Consider the following 26,699-nt stretch of genomic DNA (forward strand, 5'->3'; position numbering starts at 1 on the left):
GTGACTGGTTTTAAGCATTTTGATTATTATGTACGTTATAGTTTTTTCTTTACATTTCTTATGATTGGGGTTTGTTTTTTTGAATCTGTGAGTTTATAGATTTCATCAGATTTGGATATTTTTTGGCAAATATTTCTTTAAATATTTTGTCTCATCCCCCTCTTTTGTGATTACAGTTACTCATATATTATGCCACTTGAAGGTGCTTCACAGCTCACCAAAGCTCTGTTCCTTTTTTTCCCCCGGCAATTTTTTTTCTCTATTTTTAAATGTTGGATAATTTCTCTTGGTATGTCGACCAAAAGATCTGTTCCTCTTCATTGTCTAATCTGTTAGAAGTTTGATTTTAAAAAAAATATTTCCTTGTGCTTTCTTAAAGTGTTCAGGCTTTCTTCTGCTTTCTTGAACATACTAGTCTGTTTGTGTTATTTTTTTTCTTCCTTATGGATTGTATGTTCTTGTTTCTTTGCCTGGAAAATTTTATTGGATGCCATGCAATGTGAATTTTACTTTCTCAGGTACTGGATGATTTTGTATTCTAATAAATATTTTTAATTTTTTTCAGAAATGTAGTTTTGTTATTTAAAAAGTTTGTTGCTTTGGGGTATGCTTTTTAAGCTTTATTAAGTAGGATCAGAGCAGTTTTAATCTAAGACAAAACTGCTTGGATGAGGAAAATTTTTATAAACCTTTATTGTCTAGTTCAGTAACTGTTGAGTACATGAAATGAGACTAAGGAACTGAAGTTTTAATTTAAATTTTTAATTTTAGCGAACTTAACTTTAAACAGGTACTGCATTAGAATACAAATAGGCTACCAGATTTGACAATGTGGGTCTGAGTCCAATTTTATGTTATTTCTGAGGCTATAACCTTCTGAGTACTCAGGAGTTCACTGGTCATTATGAACCCAGGCATTTCTTCCCCTTTTGAAACCCTGGGATTGTTTCCCTTGCTACTTTTCAGTAGTACTTTTCCTGGCCTTTAATGATCTCCTCACATGTACATAGTTGTTAGTGCACTCTGAAGACTCAGAGAAAGACCCTCTATAGATCTCTAGAGCTCTCTGCAAATCTCTTACCTTTAGAAATGTGCCCTATGAACTAGCACAAACTACTTTTGTCTTTTGGATTCCCAGCTTTGTATTCTTAACCTAGGGTGACACCTGGGTTATGCTGAGCTGAAACTTTCCAGACAGTAAGCTGGCTCAATCCTGGGCTCATGTCTTTTGTTTCCACTCACCCAGGCTTGACTGTCCTCCCCTGCCCTGCCCTGCTTGCCCAATGTCTGAAAACTGTTGTTGCATATATTTCCTAATTATTAGTTACTAGTTAGATAGGAGAGTGAAATTGGTCCTTATTTTTCTGTGTTGGCCGGTAGTACAATTATAAACCAGAGCAGTTTTAAACAGGGAAGTTGAGAAAAATTTGTCTTAGTGATGTCTTTTAATGTTTGAATGCTACTTATTTTTTAGATTTTATTTTTGAGGTAAGAGTAAATAAATGAACATCAGTTGAACTTCTGATTGTACTAAATACATTCTTATCACCTAATGCTCTTTCTGTGTTTTTTTTCTGCTTGATTATGCTGAATGAATTTTGTAAATTTTTTATTACTTATTTCTCCCTGACCTATGTCAATATTTTTGCCATTTGAGGTTGCTTACTTTTGTTAGAAAGTAAAATTTATTTTTACTATGCATTTATATTGTTTACAGAATTTTAAATTTCACATAAACAGAAACTGTCTAAAGGCAATCAGCAGTTAATAAGAAGCTCTAGGAATTGAGATCACTCGGATATTTTCTGATACTCAAAGAAAACTATAAAATAGGAGTTATTACAAAAGGTGCTATTTATTGTTATCTCAATCTTTTCAACATTATAAAATACTTTGGATCATAACTTAAATTAGAAAAGTAGAAAGAATCCTTATCAATCATATTCATATATTGGAAAAAATTTCTAATATCAAAATAGTTCACTCAGCCTTTGGATTATTTAATGGCTAAATCATATCATTATATTATCTCCCGTTTATTTCATGACTTAATTGCATGCTGTATATCAAAGTAATGAAATATTAATTCAGAGAGTAATAACTGTCTATGAAATCTTTCAGCATTCATTTTTAAAATGGTAGTAAAACATATTACTTTGTCATCTAAGATTCTTATTTTATTCCTAAATAAAAATAACAGAACAGGAGCTGTTAAAGAAGTTTGTTCCTTTATACTCCTATTTATAGTACAAAAAAGAAGTCTAGTGAGTTCTTTAGAGTGAGTCCTGAGATTGAGTCTTGTATTTCCCGTTAACAGGTTTTATCATCAGTATTTCTAAGGCTGTTTCTTCATTTCAAAAATAATTTTATTTCTTAATATCCATACTGTGAGGACTGAAATAGATGTAGTTGTCAAGCACATTGACTTATCCCTAAAATAAAGCAAGTTTTCATGCTAATGGTTTTTCATTGTCTCTAGAGGTAGTACTATTAAAATGCTGTATGTAATAGTTCCTAGAGATTGGAACTTAAATATCCTGGCTTAAGAACAGTGACAAGTCTCTTATCAATATCAGGAAGGATTGAATGTCAGGTTTTACTGTGTAACATTTTTTCTAAATTGTTTTGTATTTCCTCAGTATTAGGGATAATGTTACCTCATATAATCTCCTGAAATACTTAGTGCTTCCCCTTTTTAATGATTTGGAAAAGCAATGTATTTTAGATAATATTTTCTTACAGATACTCCGAGTATCACAGCTAAACTAATTAGTGAACAAAAAGATGACAAAGAAAAGAAAAACCATGAAGAGAAAGAAAAAGTTAAGGCGGAAAATGGATTTCAGGACAATTACAGTGTTGTTGTTGCCTCCGGTATGCCTTCCATTTTTATAACCTTGGTTTTGTTTGGGTTTCTATAAAAATAGAAGCTTTTTAATTATAGGAACTAAATGTAATAAGTAAATGTAAAAATCTGATTTGTGATGATGTTTTAATACTAAATTTAAAAATATTGTAACAAATTCATTACTCTTTGGAACTGGAATTATTGTTACACTTAAATATATTTAAAATATTATTTTATGTCCACAGCTTACTATATTTTATCAGATACAGTACATGTGTCAAAAGTAGATATTTCATTTAAGCTTGATAGTGTACTCTTGGGTGAATCATACCCTTATAAATCTCCTAAGTGTTAAGGAATTTTTGTATAACCTCATTGTCTAAGAAAAAATGAAAATTTACTCACTAGTTTTCATTTATAATGTGTTTATTACATAAAATTAGTAAATAAAAATAATTTTTAAACTTGATTGAAAAATGAGTTTTTAGTATTAGGTTCCAGAAGAAAAATTAGCAAAGATAACTGGTAGTTTGGGAAGGATATTTCCTTAACATAGGTAAGGTGATTTTAGTTCAAAAGAGAAGTCTCAGCATAGGTTACCTTACTCCTCAATTAGGAGACCTCTGTATTGTTGTAATCAATTCTATCTTGGAGAAAAATTAAAAATACAAGATTTTACATATTTGCATAAAACTGCTTTCTACTAAATGGATAGTTACCTATATTTCAGAGAGTGTAGCTGCATTTTTTACTTTATTGGAAAATAGTTACAGATATAAAGTCAAAATTATTTATGGTATATCATGAAGGACAGACAAATAGAATTGGGAGATTAGATATTGGACAGAAGAAATATTTTCTTTTTAAAATAATTTGTTTCTTCTTTAGAGGCAGTATCTTGTTCTGTTGCCTAAGCTGCAGTGTAGTGTCACAATCATAGTTCACTGCAGCTTTGAATTCCTGGACTTAAGCATTCCTCCTGCCTCACCCTCCCAAGTAGCTAGGACTACAGGCACATGCCATCATGCCTAGCTGTTTACATTTTTTTTGTAGAGCTGTGTTGCCCAGGCTGGTCTTGAATTCCTGGGCCCAAACAATGTTCCTGCCTCAGCCTTCCAAAGTGCTAGAATTACAGGTGTGAGCAACCATGCCCAGCCTAGAAGAAACATTTCTATCTTTTGGTGTTAGCTAGGAATGCATGTTTTATTAAAATATTTTATAAACACCCTTTTACTTCATATTACTATATTGGCTATACAGAATCTTACTGCTTCTTTTCTTGTAGGGTTGAAATCCCAATCTAAACGTGCTGTGTCAGCTACACCACCTCGCCCACCATCCAGGAGGGGAAGGACTATACCTGATAAAATAGGAAGTACTTCGTCAGGAGCAGAGGCTGCCAACAAAATAATTACTGTCCCTGTGTTTCACCTATTTCACAAACTCTTGGCAGGTAATATTCACAATGAATAAATATCAAAGAAATAATAACCTTTCAACTATATAAATCAGATGTGTAATCACCATTTTATCAGGTAGTATTCACGAGATAAATGGGTTAGAGACTTTCTCCATATAGTTCCCTCCAAGTGAGGGTAAAAAGGGAATAACCTATTACATATCTTTTTTAGCACTATCTATTTACATATTTCTACTTTACTGGCTTTCTACATTTTTCTGTCAGTGTGCCATAAAACAATCGATAAGATGAATGTTTAAGAGAGTTGATGTCAAGTTATATAGAAAGCAATGTGAGTCACATTTTGTAGAACTAGTTTTAGCAGTGGAATTCTTAGACCCGTGGTAGTTGAGCAATATGTTCCTCCCCGCTAATACTAATTAATTGACCAATATACTGTCATTAGTGAAGGTAATACAAGTTGAGCATCCTGATCTGAAAATCCAAAATCCAAGACTTTTTGAGCACCAGTATTAGACCACAAGTGGAAAATTCGACACCTGACCTTATGTGATGGGTTGCAGTCAGAATGCAGGCGTACAACACACAGTTTATTCTGCACCCACAAGGGAAAAATGACTCTCTCAGCCCCCTTAAGGTGATACTTCTTTTCCATGCATGCCCACATACCCTCCCACAAACACTCCTACAAAAGGTGGTGTAATCATGTGTGCAGGCTGGATGCACCAACAGCAGATGCCCACATGGTTCCAAGACCTACATTCATTACTCACTGTGCTTTTTGGCTTATTTTCTGCTCCCTGTTTTAAATATATTGTTAAAATGTCACACTGGCCTGCAGATACCCCTATAGGTAATGATGCTAAGAGTAAGAGGAAGGATTTATGGTTATCTGTGGCACAGAAAGTCAAGCTGTTAGAGAAACTGCATAGTGTGAAGCATCTTACAGAAGAGTATGCTGTTGGAATGACCACCATATTACCTAAAGGAACAGAAGGATAAGCTGTTTGAAATTCTATGCTGAAAGTGAGGAGCAGAAATTAATGAAAAATAGAAAAACCGCATAAAGCTAAAAACGAAGATCTCAGTTGTGCATTAGAAGAGTGGATTTGTCAGCATTGCAGTAAGAACACATGCCACCTAATGATATGCTGCTTATGAAACAAGCAAGGATCTATCATGATGAACTGATAATTGAAGGGAACCATGAACATTCAACAGGCTGGTTGCACAAATTTAGGAAAAAACATGGCATTAAATATTTAAAGAGGTGTGGTGTTAAAGCATCCGCTATCAGGAAGCAGATGGAGAAATTCATTGGTGAGTTTGCCGAGGTCATCCCTAATGAATATCTGGCTCCTGAACAAGTCTATAATGCTGATAAAACAACATGTTTTGGCATTATTGCCCCAGAAAAATAATGACTACAGCTGATGAGATAGCTGCTACAGGAATTAAGGATGCCAAGGACACAATAACTGTGCTGGGATGTGCTAAAGCAGTAAGCATGCATAAATATAAACCTGCTGTAATAGGGAGAAGCTTGCTTCTTACCTGTCCAGTATAATGCAGACAAAAATGCATGGATCACTGGGGACATCTTTTCTGATTCGTTTCACAAACATTTTATATCAGCAGCTTATGCTCACTGCACTGAAGACAGACTGGATGATGACTGCAAGATTTCGTTATTCCTAGACATGTGTTATTCTCCTCCAACTGAAATTCTCATCAGAAATAATGTACTTTCCTCCAAATATGACTTCATTAATTCAGCCATGTGACCAAGGTATCTTTAGATCAATAAAGAATAAATATAAAAGCCTGTGCTTTACTATGGCACTGGTTCTTGGAGGCGGGGAGGAAACACATGCTTGAACAGCATGCTGCCAACAATGAATAGAGGTATGGGCATGGAGGTTTTCAAAAGAAGTTTAGCATGAAGGATGGCTATATATGCTGCTGCTGGTGCTTGGAACATAATGGCTAAAAGCACAATTGTATATGCCTGGCACAACCTTTGATCTGTCACTGTTTGATGGTAGTGAACTAGGTATGACTTTTAAGGATTCTGCATGTCCAGAGAGAAAAAATTGATGTCAGACCTCCTTCCATATGTAAAAAATAGTATTTTCAGAGTCTGTCAGTCCAGTGGAAGAAGTGGATATCAAAGAAGTTAAGATTGATAATGAGGGCCGAGTTCACTCATTGATTGATGGTGAAATAGCCAAAATGGTTCTGAATCAAGGTGATCATGATAATAGTGATGATGAAGATAGCGTTAACACTACAAAAAAAGTGCCTGTGATTGACATAATGAAAATGTATGATGGGCATATTGAAGGACTAAAGCAGAGTGCAATCATAACAGAAGAAATCATGTCAATTTATAAAATCAAAGAGAGATTTCTAAGATAAAAACTGTTGTTCTTTTCCTCCAGACTTATCTGCCTTAACTTCCCCAAGTGCTGAGATTATGGGCGTGAGCCACTTTACCCAGCCTGTAAGAAAATTTTAAAAAGCCACCCAGCAGAATGCTTACTCATTCCTATAGAACTCACTTTCTGGTTCCTTAACTGCTTCTGATATTTCTTCTCACCTAAAAATATACAATGTACTTTGTATCTGTGTTATAGTGGGATGAGGGAAAAAAATATAGTGTACAGTGACTTTTTAATCAAAACATAGCTTTGTAGGTGAAACTGAAAGCCTGCTGTTGTTTGGTGTTGCTGCTGTTTATAGTTGACACAGGTATTTTGGTGATGCTACTATTTTCTTAGTTACCCTGAACACTTATTTTTTCACTGCATTAATGGTATGTTTTTACTGTTAAGTATTAATACTTTGTGTGAATAGGTAAGAAAATGATTGCTTATTGGTAGCATAAGAATTCAGAGTCAGGAATGATGGTGATGACAAACAGCTCAATATTGTTCACATGTGTGGCTGAGATAGTAGCGTCTTTGCTTTACTGATGGTTTAGTGTATACAAACTTTGTTTCATGCATAAGTTATTAAAATATTATATAAAATTATCTGTAGGCTATATGTATAAAGTGTATCTGAAACATAAGTGAATTTCATGTTTAGACTTGGGTCTTATTGCCAAGATACCTCATTATTTGTATGAAAATATTCCAAAATAAAAAAAAATAAGAAATCTGAAACACTTCTGGTCCAATGCATTTTGGATGAGGGATACTCAGCCTATATCCATTTGCCACCATTTTTTTGTTACATTATGATGAAATTGCCAACTAAACTTGAAAGGATTGCCTTCTTAACTTCATGTTATCTATTTATAATATAGGTCAACAAACTATGGCTGGCGGGTTGAATACCTCTTTTTGTAAAGAAAGTTTTATTGGAATACAACTATGCCCACTTATTAATGTATTGTCCATAGCTGTTTTTCTGCTACAACAGATTAGTAGTTTTGGCAGAGACCATATGGCCCCCACAGTTTATAATATTTATTATCTATCCCTTTATGGAATAAACTTGCCAGCCCCAGATTTATGGGAATGTTTGTTCCTTTGTTTCTATTTTACCCATGACTTTATACTTTAATTAACAGTTTCTACAGATATTATTTATGTGTCAGATAAATAAATTTGATTTTTGTAAACTTTTCAATGGTTATTTTTAAATTGTTTAGTAGTTGGTGTCAGAATCAAACTCATGTAATTTAGTAAAAACAGTAAATAATTGAGTAAATTGAACGAAGTAAAAATGTCTCTTTCTTGGACTCTAGATTTAACTTAGTTATGTTGTTTTTAGGCCAGCCTTTGCCAGCTGAAATGACACTTGCCCAGCTTTTAACTCTCCTGTATGACCGAAAACTTCCTCAAGGTTACCGCTCAATAGATCTAACTGTCAAATTGGGATCAAGAGTTATCACAGACCCAAGTCTGTCAAAAACAGATTCTTTTAAAAGACTACACCCTGAAAAAGGTATGTGTATGATACTATTTTAATAATTATAGTCTGTCATACAAGGAGACAGGGATTTATTTGTATGGCTAATGACTTAATTGACCTTATGTTTATTATTACTTAACAAGATGTCATTTTTCTTAGTGACTGAGTTATTTATAAATATAGGAAATTGCCATTATTTCCTTCAGATATCAAGTTGTGTTAATTCCTCTATACCATCATTTATTTTATGAACACAACTGCTTTAATTTCTAATATTATTTCTTTGAGAACTATGTGAATTGTTTGTCATTCTATACTCAAAGCGAGAACCGCAATTTATAATGTAGTTAAAATTTATATTGAGTGGCACATCATGCTCAAGAACATTTTTTCCTTATACAGAATTAGGATCATATATTTTTTTTATCTTTTTGCTTTTCATTTTTAGTTTTTTTAAAGACAGGGTCTTGCTCTGTCTCCCAGGCTTAGAGTGTAGTGGCGAGTCATAGCTCAACTGCAACCTCAAATTCCCAGACTCAAGTGATCCTCCTGCCTCAGCCTCTCACCATCTTGGACTACAGGTGCATGCCACCATGCCCAGCTGAATTTTTTAATATTTTGTAGAGATGGAGTCTTGCTGTGTTGCTCAAGCTAGTCTTGAATTCCTGGCCTCAAGTGATCTTCCCCCCTTGGCTGGGATTACAGGCGTGAGCTCCCATATGCAGTCTATCTTTTTATTTTTCATTTATATAATATATTCTGTTAAATATTTTTAAGTGTGCATTTTTATTGGTTATATTTTTATATGAATATAACAAAATTTATCTGTTTCCTAATCATTGAAACTTACTCATGGCTCTAATTTTTTGCTGTTATAAATGCTATTTAACTAATGAATTTTCATAATGTGAATCTATTATCAGCTTATTTAAACTTTTCATCTTTCTCATGATTAAAGTTCAGTTTTTAGTTACTGGCCTTTTGTATTTATAAATTTTAATACATCTTCTTTGCCCAGTTTTCAACAGGATTATCTTTTTTTTTTTTTTTAATGTTTATAAAGTCTGGTTTTGTGTTGAACATACTAACCTTTGGTTTTCTTAAGTGAGTAATTCAAAGTTAAACCAATATGGTATAATATTTAGTTTTCAGTCAGAAAATTATTTCGTTTTTCTTAATTGGATACTTTAGAGCGTAAGTGTATTACATTACTCGTTATGAGCATCTTTTGAGGACTTACGTATTTTAACGTAGAATCTAACTTAGAGTTATACCCATAAGGACAGTGCTTTTTAAACTTCATTAAGCTTACAGATTATTTACAGAATCATGTTAAAATACAGATTCTTATTATGTGGGTCTGTAGTGAGACCTGAGATTCTACAATTTCAACCAAGCTCTCAGGCAATGCCCATGCTATTGGTCAGTAAACCATATTTTGGGTAATGAGTATAGAAGGCAATATCAGAAGTCATTTAAAGGTCATTGTAGTATCTAGCCTTAATACAACCATATTTGAATAACTGATGATATTTTTATGCTCTTTTCTTGAGCAGAGAGAAGACAACATTATCTGCTTTTGTAAACAAAAGAGTATTTTAAAAATAGATACTTTCTTATCTATTCATTTATTTGTAATTTACTGTCTAGATCATGGAGACTTACTTGGTAGCTGTCCAGAAGATGAGGCTCTCACTCCAAGTGATGAGTGCATGGATGGGATATTAGATGAATCTTTACTGGAAACCTGTCCCATTCAGTCACCATTACAAGTTTTTGCAGGAATGGGTGGATTGGCTCTTATTGCAGAGAGACTACCCATGCTATATCCAGAAGTAATTCAACAGGTAAGTTATTTCCTAATTTAATGTATCATTAAAAAAGCCCTCTTTTTTTGCTTTTTAACTTACTTGCATTAACATTGTGGAAGTACCCTCTCCTTTATAATCTTTTAGCATTGTATAAATCTTTCAAAGGTCAGCCTGTAGAGAGCTTCATGAGAATTGATACAGAAGAAATGTTGAAGACCAACCACATTTGCCAAATTCAAGACAAACTGTAGTGTTTGTCTTGAATTCATGACAAACTCTAATGTTTGTCTTAAATTCATGGTTGTTGCACGCACCAGCATTCTCATTTCTGTGCATCTTTAGGTGTGATATGTATTGTGGATATTATTGGAAATGAGAGAGTAAAATAGTACTATGGTGTATATTGCTACCGAAATATGTCTTTTTGTGTAATTTTTATTCTTGTTGTAGGTGCCATTTCCATTTTAGGTAGTTTAAAAACTGTATTAATTTGAACCATTCACATATCCCTTAATGTTGCTGTCACTTATGTGTGTGCTTCCTGTGCTCTTTTCTACTTTTATTAGTGAGGGGAGAGTGTGGTTTATGGAGAGTTGTAAGCATGAACACTTTTATGTTTGTTGAATGAGGTAGAGGAATTATTCTCATTGATTTTGTATACTCTGTGTGTGCTTGTATTCATTTTCTAGAGCTACTGTAACACACCACCACAAGCTGGGTGTTTTAAAACAACAGAAATTTATTCTCAGCAGTTTAGGAGGCTATAAGTCTGAAATCAAGTTGTCACCAGGGCCATGCTCCCCCTAACCTCTTAGTGGCTTCTGTTGTTTGCCTGTAGTTCTTGGCATTCATTGGTTTATAGCTGCATCACTCCAATTTCTGCCTACATCTGACATGGCCTTCTTCCCTGAGTTTACTGTGTGTCTCTATAACCTTCTCTTTATATGAACACCAGTCATTTGATGTAGGGTTCCCCAAGCCAACATTTCCTTGTCTTAACTTGATAACATCTCCAAAGACCCTGTTTCTATATAAGGTCAGATTCACATAAGTGTGTTAAGGACAAGCATGAGCTGGAATGCTGGTGGAGTTGTGCAGTGATTTAGGCTGCTGTTTCTTATGGAGAAGATGGAATTTGAAGAGTTAGTCCTGCCAAGTTAGAAGTAAAAATCTTTGCTTTTTCATTGGAATTCTAAATGGGCCAAACATTAAGAGTAAAGACTACATCCCACTAATGAATGATTTACCTTAGAAATAAGAGCACAACCAAAATAGACTATCCTCATAAATTACAAAAGCTTCTATATGTTCTGAGTGATCCATCAGTAATTTAAATGTCTGCTAAAACCAAACAAGGCACACTCCAGGGAAGATTTTAGAATCAAGAGTTGACATATCTCATCAACAATGTGGAGTATATAATAAAAATCACTAGCCAAGCAGAGAAATAAGAAAATGGGACCCATAGTCAACAGTAAAATCAGTCAGTGAAATTGATGTTAGAATTTTCAGACAAGTACTTTAAAATAATTGTGACGTATCTATGAAGACTCTACTTAAATCCAGCAATATGTATAATTATATTAAATATAAGTATACTAAACATTCAAAAGCAAAAATTTATCAGAATAAAGAAAAAAGCAAAAGTCCTGTAGTATATGCTGTTTATAAGAGACGAATTTGAAAGCCTTATAAAGCTAGCGTCCCTATTTTAATAGTTGACAGAGTCAAATTACGGAAAAGCCATATAAGAAATAAAGAAGATTATTAAATCACTGTGAAAGATTAATTCAGAAGTTTTAACAATGCTAAATATGTGTGCATCTAATAACACACCCTAAAAGTACATGAAGCAGAAATTGATAGAATTGGCCGGGCGCTGTGGCTCACGCCTGTAATCCTAGCTCTTGGGAGGCCGAGGCGGGCGGATTGCTCAAGGTCAGGAGTTCAAAACCAGCCTGAGCAAGAGCGAGACCCCGTCTCTACTATAAATAGAAAGAAATTAATTGGCCAACTGATATATATATAAAAAATTAGCCGGGCATGGTGGCGCATGCCTGTAGTCCCAGCTACTCGGGAGGCTGAGGCAGAAGGATCACTCGAGCCCAGGAGTTTGAGGTTGCTGTGAGCTAGGCTGACGCCACGGCACTCACTCTAGCCTGGACAACAAAGTGAGACTCTGTCTCAAAAAAAAAAAAAAAAAAAAAAAAAAAAAAAGAAATTGATAGAATTGAAGGAGAATTAGGCGGATCTACATTCAGTTATAGATTATAACATTTATCTCTCAGTAATTGAAAATAAAATAAATAAGGATATAGGAGATTTGTGGGTAAAAAGCCAAAACTTCTATACAGATCTAATCAACATTTATAGAACACAGTATTTACCAACTACAGGGTGAACTTCTATTCAAACCTATGCAGAACTTCACCAAGAAAGACAAACTTCAGTTAATTTTAAAGCATTGGAATCAAACCAAACCTATTCCCTGACCACATCAGAATTAAATTACGAATCAGTAGCAATACAATATCTGCAAAAACTAAGCAGTGCAGTTCTGTGTAATAATACTTGGATGAAAGAAGATATCACCATATGTATTACAATATATTTTAAAATGATAATGGAAACATGACATCGGATATAGCTATAGCAGTACATAGAGAGAAATTTTATAGCTTTAAATGCTTATAATTAAAAAAAGATTTAAGGTCAATGATGTGTGCTTCCACTTTAAAAAATTAGAGAAGAGTAAACCCAAAAGAAGAAGCAAGCACCAATTAAAAGTAAGAGCCACAATCAATTAAATGTAAAACAAAAAAATAAACAAGAAGGCTAAACATTTTGTTCTTTGAAACTTGTAATAAAACTGATAATCTGTTGAAACTTAAAGAAAAATGGAAACCACACAAATTGACAATATCACAAATGATATAGCAAGCACGTTATAATAGTTTCTAGAGAATAAAATATTAAGAGACTATTATAACCAACTTATGCCAGCAGATTTGACAAATTAGATGTAATGGATGAATTCTTTGAAAAACAACCTATCAAAAAGTAGATATATATGATTGTACGTATATACTTTTACAAAATTATAATACAACATAAACTTTTTTAAGTCTGTTTTAATTTTTAAATACCATAGCTATGATTTTTTTAGTCTTTTAATTTTTGTTTTTGTTTGTTTTTTTTTTTTTTTTTGAGACAGAGTCTCGCTTTGTTGTCCAGGCTAGAGTGAGTGCCATGGCGTCAGCCTAGCTCACAGCAACCTCAAACTCCTGGGCTCGAGTGATCCTTCTGCCTCAGCCTCCCGGGCAGCTGGGACTACAGGCATGCGCCACCATGCCCGGCTAATTTTTTATATATATCAGTTGGCCAATTAATTTCTTTCTATTTATAGTAGAGACGGGGTCTCGCTCTTGCTCAGGCTGGTTTTGAACTCCTGACCTTGAGCAATCCGCCCGCCTCGGCCTCCCAAGAGCTAGGATTACAGGCGTGAGCCACAGCGCCCGGCCTAGTCTTTTAATTTTTAACTATCATGGCTCTGATTTTTGAAATCACATTAATCCCATGTTTCTGCAATTCAAACTAAAGCCCGTTTTTTGTTATTGAACTAAAACATTTGGCTTTTTGAGAAAAAATCGTGCCTTTTCAGTCATAAGGGAAAGGCAGACGCTGCTATACTCATGACATCATGTGCTTCCTGATGTTTGGAAGCTTGTTTTTTAAAGCAAGCATTTTTATTAATCCTTATTTTTCTGTTTTAAAGAGATCAGTGAAGTCAAGTCTTTAATTTGAACCTCATAGTGGAACATGCAAATAGCTAAGCAAACACCTTTTTTTTTTTTAAGGTGAGTGCTCCAGTTGTAACATCTACCACTCAGGAGAAGCCAAAGGATAGTGATCAGTTTGAATGGGTGACAATTGAACAGTCAGGGGAATTAGTTTATGAAGCACCAGAAACAATTGCAGCTGAACCTCCACCTATCAAGTCAGCAGTACAGACCATGTCTCCCATACCTGCCCATTCTTTGGCTGCTTTTGGATTATTTCTTCGTCTTCCGGGATATGCCGAAGTGCTACTGAAAGAGAGAAAACATGCCCAGTGCCTTCTTCGATTGGTATTGGGAGTGACAGATGATGGAGAAGGAAGTAAGTGTTTAGTGTTATTAATTAAATTTTTTAACACATATGTAAGTAGGTTGTGTAAAGTCCAGATCATTGCCCATTATTCATCATTTATTTCTTTCATAGTTAAGCTATTAGGTGAGTTGTTGGCAGCTCATTTCCAGTGTTAGACAGAGTGGAACCTAAAGAATTTTCAGTTTCATTTCTCTATTCATTCAGAAAGTATTTACTGAGTGCTTACAAAACTGCTGGGTATCATTGGAGGGATTTAAACTTGAAGCAAGTATTTAGATCTACCCTCAAGTAGCTAATGTTCTCCAATAATAACGAGGAATATATATAAACATATTGACTTAGCAAGTTATAAAAAGCCTTGCACACACTTGAGTGCAGTGTTATAGAGGCTCATAGGTGTGAGATTATTTCTGTGTATTAAATCTGTATAAGTGAAGCTACACAGTTGAAACCTATGTTGTTCAAGGACAAACTGTATTTATTTTAGTAGATCAGGAATTTCTAATTACTTGATTGGATTTTTTGTTTTAAGGAGATAGAGAGGTAAGAACCATTACATTTTTAAAATTTACATAATAGTTCATAATTATGGGGTACATGTAATAATTTGATACAAACATGCAATGTATATTGAGAACCATTGTATTTTAACAATCTATTACCAGAGAGGTAATAGGTATAACCCTAAACAGATAAGGAAAAAAATTGCCTTTATGCTATTTCATACTGTGTTTAGTGAATATACAATGAATGTTTATTAAAAAGCATAATTACGGTATCTCTTGCTGTAATAGTCCCATCCACCATTCATGTAATATTGTTTCCTTTGCATTTAATACTCATTTCTGGCTAGAACATAGTCAAAAACTGTATGGTAGAAAAATAATTACACTCATTCAGTATCTGTTCATGGTTAAAACTACTTCCAGGGCAAGCAGTTACTTTTTTTAACAGTTAATAAATGTTTAATGCTTCTTTTTTAGTGTTAAGGTTTTATTTTAAATACTAGTTTGTAGCAACATATATATAGAGAGAACTGATACAATCTTAAAGCTATTATCATATGTTTATATTTCAACCTTCTTTTGGAGTTCTATATAAGGTATCTTATGGAGCTTTTCCTGGCACTATATGTGATTAGATTTTAAGATATGACTGTTCTATTTGTGGTGTTTAGGTTGTTTTATAATAAATTTAGTGATATAATTTTATGTTACTGTTATTATTAATTTATGACCCTGTATGTAGCTCCTTACTGTGTTTTTAAGTATTTTTTTAAATTTTGAGTCCTCTTCTCTTTTCACTTTAGGTCATATTCTGCAATCTCCATCAGCCAACGTGCTTCCAACCCTTCCTTTCCATGTCCTTCGTAGCTTATTTAGCAGTACACCTTTGACAACTGACGATGGTGTGCTTCTAAGGCGGATGGCATTGGAAATTGGAGCCCTACACCTCATTCTTGTCTGTCTCTCTGCTCTGAGCCACCATGCCCCACGAGTTCCAAACACCAGCCTTAATCAAGCAGAGGTAGGTTCAATTACAATTATTTTGGTTATGAAAACTAAATTTAAATTATAGAGTGCAGAATAAAGTTTTTTTCTGAAGTAATTAGTGTTTAAGGTATTGGAATGTTCCCTTTTTTATACCTACCTAAAAGGATATTTGAAAGAGAAATGATAAATTGTTTTATCTAGGCATAAAACCACAGATTAACTCATCTACTTGAAAAATAGAAAAGATTTAAGAGTATTATAAACTTTCCCATTTGCCAAGACATGCTGAATTTATGCTGTATCCTTCTTCCTTTCTTTTGTTGCACTTTAGAGAATAATACTATGGATCAGGAGGTCCTAGCCAGTACAGTAACACAGGGAAAATAAAAACGGAAAAAAACTCATTATTTCTATATGATTTGATTGTGTTTATAAAAATAATTTTTTATTTTAATAAAGTGTTTTTTAACATGATGTTTCCAAAATATTTAAACCTTAATGGTTTTAAATTTATTTATTGTTAAGCTATAGTGCTAGTAGTCGAAGGATAGATAGAAGTCTAACAAACAATAGAGAATCAAACTCATATATATGATTACATGAATATGACATGTGACTATGCAACATTATGAATTATGTATGGTCTTATGAATAAATAGTAATAGGTCAATTTGGTATCCATGTGGAACAAAAATGAATCTTTAAACTTACTGTGGTCTATATGCAAAATTACTTCTAAGTGAATGATAGATCTAAATGTATACAATGTATAAAAATATATACAATACCCATTTGCAAAATTTTTTTTTATAAAATCGTAAAAGGCAAATACCTTGATGATCTTGGAGTAGACGAAGATATCTTGAACAGGATACCAAGAAAAAAACCCAAAATAAAGCACCAACCCATAAGGAAAAAATTGGAAAAAAAACCAATTACATTAAATTTAAGAACTTCTTTTCATCAAAAATACTATTGGAATACAAAGGCAAGCCACAGGCAAGGCGCAGTGGCTCACACCTGTAATCCTAGCACTCTGGGAGGCTGAGGTGGGAGGATTGCTTGAGGTCATTAGTTCAAGACCAGCTCTGAGCAAGAGTGAGACCCTTCTCTACTAAAGATAGAAACTTTAGGTGGGCGTGGTGGCGTGTACCTGTAATCTCAGCTACTCAGGAGCCTGAGGCAGGAGAAGCTCTTGAGCCCAGGTGTTTGAGGTTGCTGGGAGCTAGGCTGACAGCACGGCACTCTAGCCCAGGTGACAGAACGACACTCTGTCTCAAAAAAGAAAAGGCAAACAGAATGGGAGACTATTTGTGAAATATTAATAGATAGATTGGTAAATAGATAGATAGCTCTGGTAAAGAACTTATATCCAGACCATATAAAAAGCTTCAAAAAGGCAAAGGCTGACAACCCCGTAGAAAAATGGATGAAAGGCTTGAATCAGCACTTTGCAAAAAAAGCAATCTAAATATACAATAAATGTGAAAAGGTGTTCTCCATTAGTTGTCAGAAAAGTACAAACCAAAACTTTAACGCATTAGACATACCGTCAGAATGTCTAAAATTTCAAAAAGCAGTAGTACCAAATGTTGGGCCCATCAAAATTTGTAATAATTTAAAAACAATAGAATGGATAAAAGAAATAATGGAAAAAAACAGTAGAATGGATAAATTGTGGTCTGCTATGTAATGGAATATTACTATAAAGTAATGAAAGTGAGCAACTATAGCCAATTGCACATGACAGCATTGATAAATAAGTCTCACAAGCTCAGCTAAAATGCCAGACATAAAGGACTACATACAGAATGATTCCATTGATGTAATGTTGAAAAATTAGACAAAACTAAACTATAGTGACTGGGGTTTCATGCTTAGATGATAAAATTATAAAGGAAATTAAGAAAGTAATGATTATAGAAATCAGGATGACACTTAGCTTTGTAGAGTAATAAGGGTGTGACAAATAGAATATGGAATGAGGGAAATTTCTCAGGTACAGTGTTCTAATTCTTGACCTGAGTGTTATATAGATATTTGCATTAATTCATTAAGCATTACATATTTGTTTTGTGCTCTTTTTATAAGTATATTATATTTTACATTAAGACATGTTTTTGAAATAGCTTTTTAAAAATTAATAACTGATTATGCTAGTAGTAAATGTTTATATGGTAATAAGATTTTGATGATTTAACAGCTTATCTTCTAAAATGTGAAAGTTGGAATTTCACCAGTAATGGATATATAATACTATATATGTCAATTTATAAAAGTACTATTTCTACATAATATTTTTCCTTAGAAAATATTTCCATTAAAAGAAACAGAAAGCATTGATGTTGCTTATGAGTTATCTTTAAAACTAACATTTAATTGCAAATATTTTGAGGGTATGTACATATTATGTTAAATTTAGTGAAAATTCTTTAAGGAAAGATTCTTGTTCCAGAATTATACAGTCCTCCACATAAATAGTAGTTAATTAAGTCTTGACCTTTACAGGGGTTAAGGTTTTATTACTAAACCAGTGGCTCACAATTATTTTTTCTGTTTCCACATCATTTTCATGTGTAATATTTCCTCTGTTCCCAAGAGATACTTACTTGTATACCTCACATTTGGGGTAAGAAAGAAATTGAGTATTACTCCTTCTAGGAATAGAATCTGTTTTATTATGATTGAAAACATATATGACACTTTGACAGAATTCTCTTGAGATGTCCTTTTACTAGATTCATCCTAGAAAGATCTGGCTCATATCCCTGTTACTTTCACCGTTTTCTGTATTTAATTTTGAATTGTTAACTCTTTAGGCCTTAAGGTGGTTTACTCCTTTTCCTGATAAATATTTTTATTTATTTATTTATTTATTCTTAAATATATGCAGTTGCTCCCCATTTACTCCTTCCTCCAGCTCCTGGCAGCTGCCAGTCTGCATTTTGTCTCTATTCTGGATATTTCATATGTGTAGAATTACACAATATGATATGTTTTGTGTTTGTCATCTTTTATTTAGCATCATGTTTTCGAGGTTCATCCTGGTAGCATGTATCAGTACTTCATTTCTTCTTATGTCTGAATAATACTCCATTGAATTTGTTTATCCATTAGTCCATTTGGTGGTAGGCATATGGGCTGTTTCCACCTTTCAACTGTTTTGAATAGAGCCACTATCAACATACTTGTATATTTGTTTTAGTACTAGTTTTTGTTTCTTTTAGGGAGATATATATATATGAATATATATGAGTGGAATTGCTGGGTCACATTGTAATTCTATGCTCAATTTTTTGAGGAACCAGCAAGTTGTTTTTCATACTAGCTGAACCATTTTACATTCCTAGTGATAAATGTTTTTGAAGGTAAATAAAACCAAATAGTAATAAATTTTTATCTTTTGCTTTTATAAGCCACAAGTGTCAAGCTCTCATAACCCTACATCAACAGAAGAACAACAGCTATACTGGGCCAAAGGGACTGGCTTTGGAACAGGCTCTACAGCTTCTGGGTGGGATGTGGAACAGGCCTTAACTAAACAAAGGCTGGAAGAGGAACATGTTACCTGTCTTCTGCAAGTATGTTTGTAAAGTTGATATTGTCAGTGGTAATAGTAAATCATGTTTTGTATTTATACTGATTTTTAAATATTGATGACTGGTCCAACTCATCCTCAGCTACTCTTATGCCCACATATGCTCCCTGTTCCCAATACATTGTAAGATACTACCAAATAAAGATTGTTCTTCCCTGCTTGTAACTCTGTATTTCTTCCCTGTCAGTTAGCTTCTTGACTGAGAGGAAAGTGGCAAGGATGAAAGTATCCAATAACTGGAAAATATATAATATATATACCTTCTTCCGGTCATCTCAACATATTGTATCTGAACTCTTTTATTTAAAACATGATTATCTGTTTATAAACATTTTTGTTTCTCATGTTGTTTTGTGAAGTTTCTAGAATCAGGCAAATGGGACTAATATTAAAAGTCTGTATATCACAGAAATGAGGAGAGATGCTTAACAAAAAGTTTACCTTTAGTTCCTGCATCAACTAATTGAAGTTGGTCAAGTCCTTGAGCATTATCTTCTGGAATTCTAGCATGATAATGCTCATTCTAATATAAAGTTCTAATCTTGGCTAGAGGTGGTGGCTCACACCTGTAATCCCAGCACTTTGGGAGGCTGAGGCTGGGGGGGGTCACCACTTGAGGTCAGGAGTTTCAGACCAGTCTGAACAACATAGTGAGACCTCATCTCTACGAAAAAATTAAAAAATGAGCCACAGGTGATGGCATGTGCCTATATTAGGAGGCTGAGACAGGAGGATTGCTTGAACCAGGAGTTTGAGGTTGCAGTGAGCTGTGATTGCTCCATTGTGTTCCAGCCTAGGTGACCCTGTCTCAAAAAGAGAGAAAAAAAAGTTCTAAGGTTCCATTACCCTCAAACTGTTAACTGAATTTATACAATAAAAAATTATTATAAATAATATTAGAGTTGCTACTGAGTTTTTAAGTTCATGTCCTTAGATGGATTGTTTTTATATGTCTAGTCATATACAGTGTACTATCCTTTGTAAGCACCACTCTCGGGCAAAACAGATCCTTCTCTTTTGACAATTTAAACAAAGTCTTATTTTTGAAACATAGTGTGAGACATTGATTAAATATTTAATAGTAAGTATATACTCTTAATATTCAGATTGAATGTCTAACATAAAATATAGGCTCTTAAAGCATGTGAAACTAGAGTCTATTTTAATTTTAACAATTTTTATTTTTAGGTTCTTGCCAGTTACATAAATCCTATGAGTGGTGTGGTAAATGGAGAAGCTCAGTCATCTCATGAGAGTAGAGGACAGAACAGTAATGCCCTTCCTTCTGTACTTTTAGAGCTTCTTAGTCAGTCCTGCCTCATCCCAGCTATGTCATCTTACCTACGAAATGATTCAGGTAAATAATTCATCCTTTGAAGTGTCTTTGTAGATGAATATTTGTGTTGACTTTATCATTATTAGTTTAAATAGCAAGGTTCAACTAAAATACTTCATGGATTTATTTCTTTAAAATCATTCTGAAAATATTTAGTTGTTCTTTTGGTACCCTTGATTCAATGTCATCATTTGTTTTAGAACACAGAATAAAAGTTTTCATCGTTCCTTTGTATTCTGTGAAAAAAAAAATATTTAATATCCTATAAGTGAAAATGATAGGACAAAAGCTAATAGCATCATAACAATATTCTGATCTGAATATGGTTGAACTTGTGTATGTTTCTAATGTTTTTGTCAAAGACTGTAAAATTGTAGACAATTATAAATTTTGAGGAAAGGCAGGTAATAAATCATTCAGGTCCAAATGTACTTGATAATAGGATTAATTTTTTAAAATTACATGATGAAAGTACTGTGGATACTTACTTTGCCAATATTTAACTTATTGATTCAAACTAGTTTATTATTTCCTTGGTTGTGAAGTTATCACCCAGCAAATATGTTCTTTTCCTAATAGAAAGTTATGTCTTTTCTTTAGAGACTCTGAAATATATAGATATTGCCAAGAAAAACCAGCAGTTATCATCTACTTCTTTTTGCCAGGAACGTTAGGTTTATTTTTTTATTATTTCATCTGGCTGTTATTCTTACCCTTATCTCTGCCTTTATTTATATTCTTACTCATGAAAATAATTATTTATGCATTTCATTAATTAAGAATGGGTTAGGAAACTAGTCAGAATGAATCTTGAAGTAGTCTGGTGGTAGGTAGCAGCTAAGTTGCACAATTGGATGGTTGGAAAAAGTCTTCATATTTGAAAAGGAATTACTGACCATATTCCCCACTATTATGGGAATTATTGTGCTTCAAAGACACATCATTTCCCAGTCTTTCTCAAACTCCTTCATAAAAGTATTGGAGTGATTTATTTTTTAAGTTGATTTTTTTATTTAGATTGACCTGTTAGATATACATCGGATTGGTCTTTTTAAAAAAGTGTATGTCAAATGCAAAATGTACTTTTTGATTAAGTAAAATATTGAACACTGTGTCAAATTTAGATTATATAGAACAATAGAATAGGGTGCGATAGGTTTCTCTTTTTCTCATTTCATCATCATTAAAATACTAATTTATTAATCCTTTTACTTTCACCAATGACCTATCCCCAAATTTTAAATTTCTCTTTTGTTCTGAAATTCACCGTTGTATAACACTGAACTTTTATCTTTATGGTTCAGGGTTAAAAGGGAAATCCAATATTATTTACATAATATTTAAAATAATCACTATTCATGTAAATACACTTTCTGAGGAGTATATGTTAATTAATAAGCTGTGATTTTTGGGAATTAGATGGTGAATTGCAGAGACTTAAATATTATTTCTTGAAACTGGTTTATTTATTTTTAGTGGTTATATATTCAGTCAACCAGTAAATACAAGAAGTACAACTTAGTGTATCCCATATTTAATCAACCAGTGAATATTAGAAGTACAACTATTAGCATATGAGGTTTCACAAGATTTTTTACAAAGCTATAAAAAGGACCTCATACTTGAGAAGACTGGGAACCAAGGCCTGACCACATGGTTGCAATCTGTAAATTAAGTAAATGCCACCACCACCACCCTTTCTGAAGTATGCTATCTTTCATCATGGAGTTTTATAACTCTCTATTTGCAAATAACTTTTTGGAGGGGAGAACGGTCCCAAGACTGTTAGATTGAGGATCTCAAAACTGTTGCAAAGCATTTAAATACAGTAAAACATAGGTGGGTCAATACGATTGTACTCAGATGCTTATCTTTTTCTCAGGCTTCTCAGTCTCTTTGGAACTATTTTAGAAATTTAATGTGACAGATCAGAGTTTGATGTTTCCTTTTTGACTCACTGTTTTCCTGGAAAAAAGAAATTTCTTCACCCTACCTTTATATATGCTTTAATCTGGTACATTGTCTAGTGGTATTATTTTAATGGATAACATTTATATTCAAATATGATAACAAAAATTTATTTTGAAATAATACTTTAAGATAAATTAATATAAAATGATTAGTTTACTTGTCATAAGTAAGCTAGATGGCAGCATACCTATTAAATGACATTTTTAATAAACAGAAAATTATTCTGGAGTTGGGGAGATATTCTGACCTTTAGTTTGTGAGAAACAAGGTATATTAAGTATAGCCATTTAGAATATTCTAAATATGAATTGTTTTCAGGAATGTATGGCTTAATATTATATAAGTAAATAAAAGTTTTTAAAAATATATTATCAGTTTTGATTAAAATGTTTATAAGTAATTTTTTAAGTGGCATTTTAAAATCCAAATTATCTGGCCAGAGTCTTCTTTAAACTTGGCAAAATTACTATTTTGGAAAATTAAAAATCCATTTTCCAAATTTGTCATTTATCTAATATTATTTTTGGCAATTTTGGGGTTGAGATAGATTACAGGATCCATTCCAGAATCTTTTGACTTTATTTAGTTGTCAAGTCTATTTATTCTTCTGAAATCTGGTACAATTCCAGTTTTTCTTTATCTTTCATAATGATGATTTAACAGAATACAAACCATTTATTTTCTAGTATATTCTATAAGTTGGTTTTTAAGTGTGAGAACAGAGCTAGTAATTTTGCTTGAGACATTATATTCAAAGGATGGTCTGCCCACATTGCTAATAGGTGTTATACAAAAACACAAATCTAGTATATTAGTCTCTTTTGAGACCTATGGTAAAATAGTGTGCATTCCCTTTCTATTTCATATTTTTAAATGATTGGTAAGGAAGTCAAGAAAATATAGAAACATAATATTTTGTGCCCTGCTTTCAGTTCAAAGATTGGTCTGCTATTAACCTTTAACTATCCAATGTGCTTTCCTACCATCACCCCACCCTCCTTTTGCCCTTCTTTTCTAGCTCCATAGCTCCATCCAAGTATAAGTTAGATGCTCGAAGCTTTGTAATGTTTTTTTTTTTTTTTTTGAGACAGAGTCTCACTCTGTTGCCCTGGCTAGAGTGAGTGCCATGGCGTCAGCCTAGCTCACAGCAACCTCAAACTCCTGGGCTCAGGCAATCCTCCTGCCTCAGCCTCCCGAGTAGCTGGGACTACAGGCATGTGCCACCATGCCCGGCTAATTTTTTCTGTATGTATTACTTGGCCAATTAATTTCTTCCTATTTATAGTAGAGACGGAGTCTCGCTCTTGCTCAGGCTGGTTTCGAACTCCTGACCTCAAGCAATCTGCCCGCCTCGGCCTCCCAGAGTGCTAGGATTACAGGCGTGAGCCACCGCGCCCGGCCTGTAATGTTTTTTTGAAACAAGGTCTTTCTCTGTTGCCTGGGGTAGAGTACAGTAGCATTATCGCAGCTCAATGCAGCCTTCAACTCCTAGGCTCAAGTAATCCTCCTGCCTCAGCCTCTTCAGTAGTCAGGACTACAGGCAGGCAGTACCAAGCCTGGCTAATTTTTTTATTTTTAATTTTTTGTGGAGCCAGGATCTTGTTATTGCCAGGCTGTTCTCGAACTCCTGGGCTCAAGTAGCCCTCTCGCCTTGGCCTCTCAAAGTGCTGGGATTACAAACATGAGCCACTGTGCCTGGCCAGCTTTATAATCTTTAAACTCTTCTTCTTAATGACTGTTAAAGGAATGGTAGGAACACATGAGTCTGCTCCTCATTTTAATAAAACCTTCAAGTTCTCATATTAGAGAGCTATGTAGCAGGTTGGTGAAATCAATTTTATTTTGACAGAAGTTTAAAAATTGGCCTAAACATTTTAAATGATAATTCTGTACTGGGCATGGGGATCAATAATAATTGTACATAAAATTGGTCTTCACATTTAGCTCTGAATATCCTTGCATCAGAGGTAAAAAGAGAATATTTTCAATTGCAAAAATATTGCCAGAATAGAGGAAGTATACAAGTTCCTGAGGTTCTTTCTGTACCTGAGACCCTGGTCCTATTTTCCAGAGATAGGCACTGATTACATTTAGTGATTTAATCATTAGGTATATTTAGTTATTAAATAATTCTCTAGCAGCCTTTTTACTTATATAATAATGGCTATCCATTATTTAACCAGCTTGTTATTTTTAGATTATTGCTTTTATTTGTATAATTAAATGCTTTTAAGAACATTTGTATATCTAGAGCTTTATACAGATTTAATATTTTTAGGATGAATTCCTGGTATTTCATTGTTTGTGAATTCACTGTTTCTAGCAGAAATTTTAATAACTTAATAATAGTAGCTTAGCTACTATAACCTTTTCTTATGTTAGCAGCTTTTTGTAGGCCTAAAAATGTACAAAGGAAAATTTAGTAGCCTGTTATATGTAAATGAAAGGAGACCTTTTAAAGTGTTTGGCATCAAAGCAGCAATATAAATCTTTGTACTTCAGCTAGATTAATCAGTTATCAAAGATTAGCATGGGCCCAGTTACTTAAAATATTGATAGATTAGTAAGTTTGATGCTGTTTTTTTTTTTTTTTTCTTTTTTGAGACAGAGTCTCCTTCTGTTGCCTGGGCTAGAGTGCCATGGCATCAGCCTAGTTCACAGCAACCTCAAACTCCTGGGCTCAAGGGATCCTCCTGCCTCAGCCTCCTGAGTACCTGGGACTACAGGCATGCGCCACCATGCCCGGCTAATTTTTTCTATGTATTTTTAGTCGGCCAATTAATTTCTTTCTATTTTCAGTAGAGACGGGGTCTTGCTCTTGCTCAGGCTGGTTTCAAACTCCTGACCTTGAGCCATCTTCCTACCTCCGCTTCCCAGAGAGCTAGGATTACAGGTATGAGCCTGCCTGGCCTAGCTTGATGCTTTTTAATAGTTTTTTTTAAAAGAAACTAATCAAAATGAAAATATCTGTTAGTGTTCTGTTAGGGTTTTGCACTTTGGATAAATGTGAAATCAGTAACATGACTCTACATAGTCCAAATACCTGTAACAGTAGTAATTTTTAAAATATAATTTTTTGGGTCTTTCTTCAAAGAACTTTATTCAGTAAGGTAAGTCAATAATTAAGAAGGTTGGGCCGGGCATGGTGGCTCACTCCTGTAATCCTAGCACTTTGGGAGGCCAAGACAGCAGGAGGATTTGTTGAGGTCAGGAATTCAAGACCAGCCTAAGCAAGAGCAAGGCAACCATCTCTGCAAAAAATAGATAAATTAGCCAGGTGTGGTGGTGTACACATCTGTAGTCCCAGCTGCTTGGGAGGCTGAGGCAGGAGGATTGCTTGAGCCCTGGAGTTTGAAGTTGCAGTGAGCTATGATGATGTCAGTGCCCTCTAACTGGGGTGACAGAGCGTGATCCTGTCTCAAAAATAGAAAAAAAAATTGATATAAAAAACAGTGCAGAGGAAAACAATCAAATAGTAAATTTGAAGCCACAGCTTCAAGGGTAGGTAGCTGAAATAAATAAGTGAATTATAAATTTGTATTAGGATATTTTATCTCCAGTATCATTCTTAAAAAGTGATAAAAATCCCATATAGAGAGAAAGTAGTTATTTTCATGAATGATTTCTTAAATAGATAGGGCAATCTTTATATAAAGTATGTATTCATTTTAATTCCTCTCTCAACATTTTAACTTCCACTTGTCATATCTATGGCATTTCAGAAGCTGCATTTGTAGGCTGGGGATCTTTATACTGTTTAGTAAGCGTGCAGTTACCCCACTGGTCACTAGAAGGTGCTCCTGCTTCGTTGTTAGAAATATTTAGTAATAATATTTGAATGTTAGTTAAGAGGCAGAATGTTACTTTAGAGCCCCTCACCTCATCTCGCTCCCATTTTGAAAGATGGCATGTTTCTTTTTTCAGAAAACAGCACACTAGGTCTCATATCACAGTAAATTACTTGCCATTAACTTAGTGGGGTATAGTAAAAATCCATAAAGTGTTACAAATTTTTACCTTTTTAGTGGTGGTTTTGCAGTGAGGAGATGAATATACTTTCACAGTACAAAGGGAAATAAGAGTTATCCTGGTTAATCCCTGGCAATTTACAGATTAGGACAGAACAAATGAAAAAATGAAATCTAGAGAAAT

General features: G+C 33.8%; 1 protein-coding gene across 11 annotated transcripts in view; it reads left to right on the forward strand.

The window, feature by feature from the left end:
- BIRC6 (baculoviral IAP repeat containing 6) overlaps positions 1 to 26,699 on the forward strand; it is a 237,240-nt gene that overhangs the window by 158,225 nt on the left and 52,316 nt on the right. For all 11 annotated transcript variants that reach the window (XR_001160238.3, XM_012788389.3, XM_012788384.3 and 8 more), the window contains 8 exons: positions 2,743 to 2,874; positions 4,134 to 4,301; positions 8,049 to 8,222; positions 9,840 to 10,036; positions 13,858 to 14,158; positions 15,459 to 15,676; positions 19,059 to 19,223; positions 20,429 to 20,597. Coding sequence is in view for 10 of the 11 variants with exons in the window: in XM_012788389.3 (XP_012643843.1) it covers positions 2,743 to 2,874; positions 4,134 to 4,301; positions 8,049 to 8,222; positions 9,840 to 10,036; positions 13,858 to 14,158; positions 15,459 to 15,676; positions 19,059 to 19,223; positions 20,429 to 20,597 (1,524 nt within the window). In the remaining variant the exon portion in view is untranslated. The remainder of the gene's footprint in view (positions 1 to 2,742; positions 2,875 to 4,133; positions 4,302 to 8,048; positions 8,223 to 9,839; positions 10,037 to 13,857; positions 14,159 to 15,458; positions 15,677 to 19,058; positions 19,224 to 20,428; positions 20,598 to 26,699) is intronic.

This window comes from Microcebus murinus, chromosome 3 (assembly GCF_040939455.1).
Source record: "Microcebus murinus isolate Inina chromosome 3, M.murinus_Inina_mat1.0, whole genome shotgun sequence".
Classification (NCBI taxonomy): Eukaryota; Metazoa; Chordata; class Mammalia; order Primates; family Cheirogaleidae; genus Microcebus; species Microcebus murinus.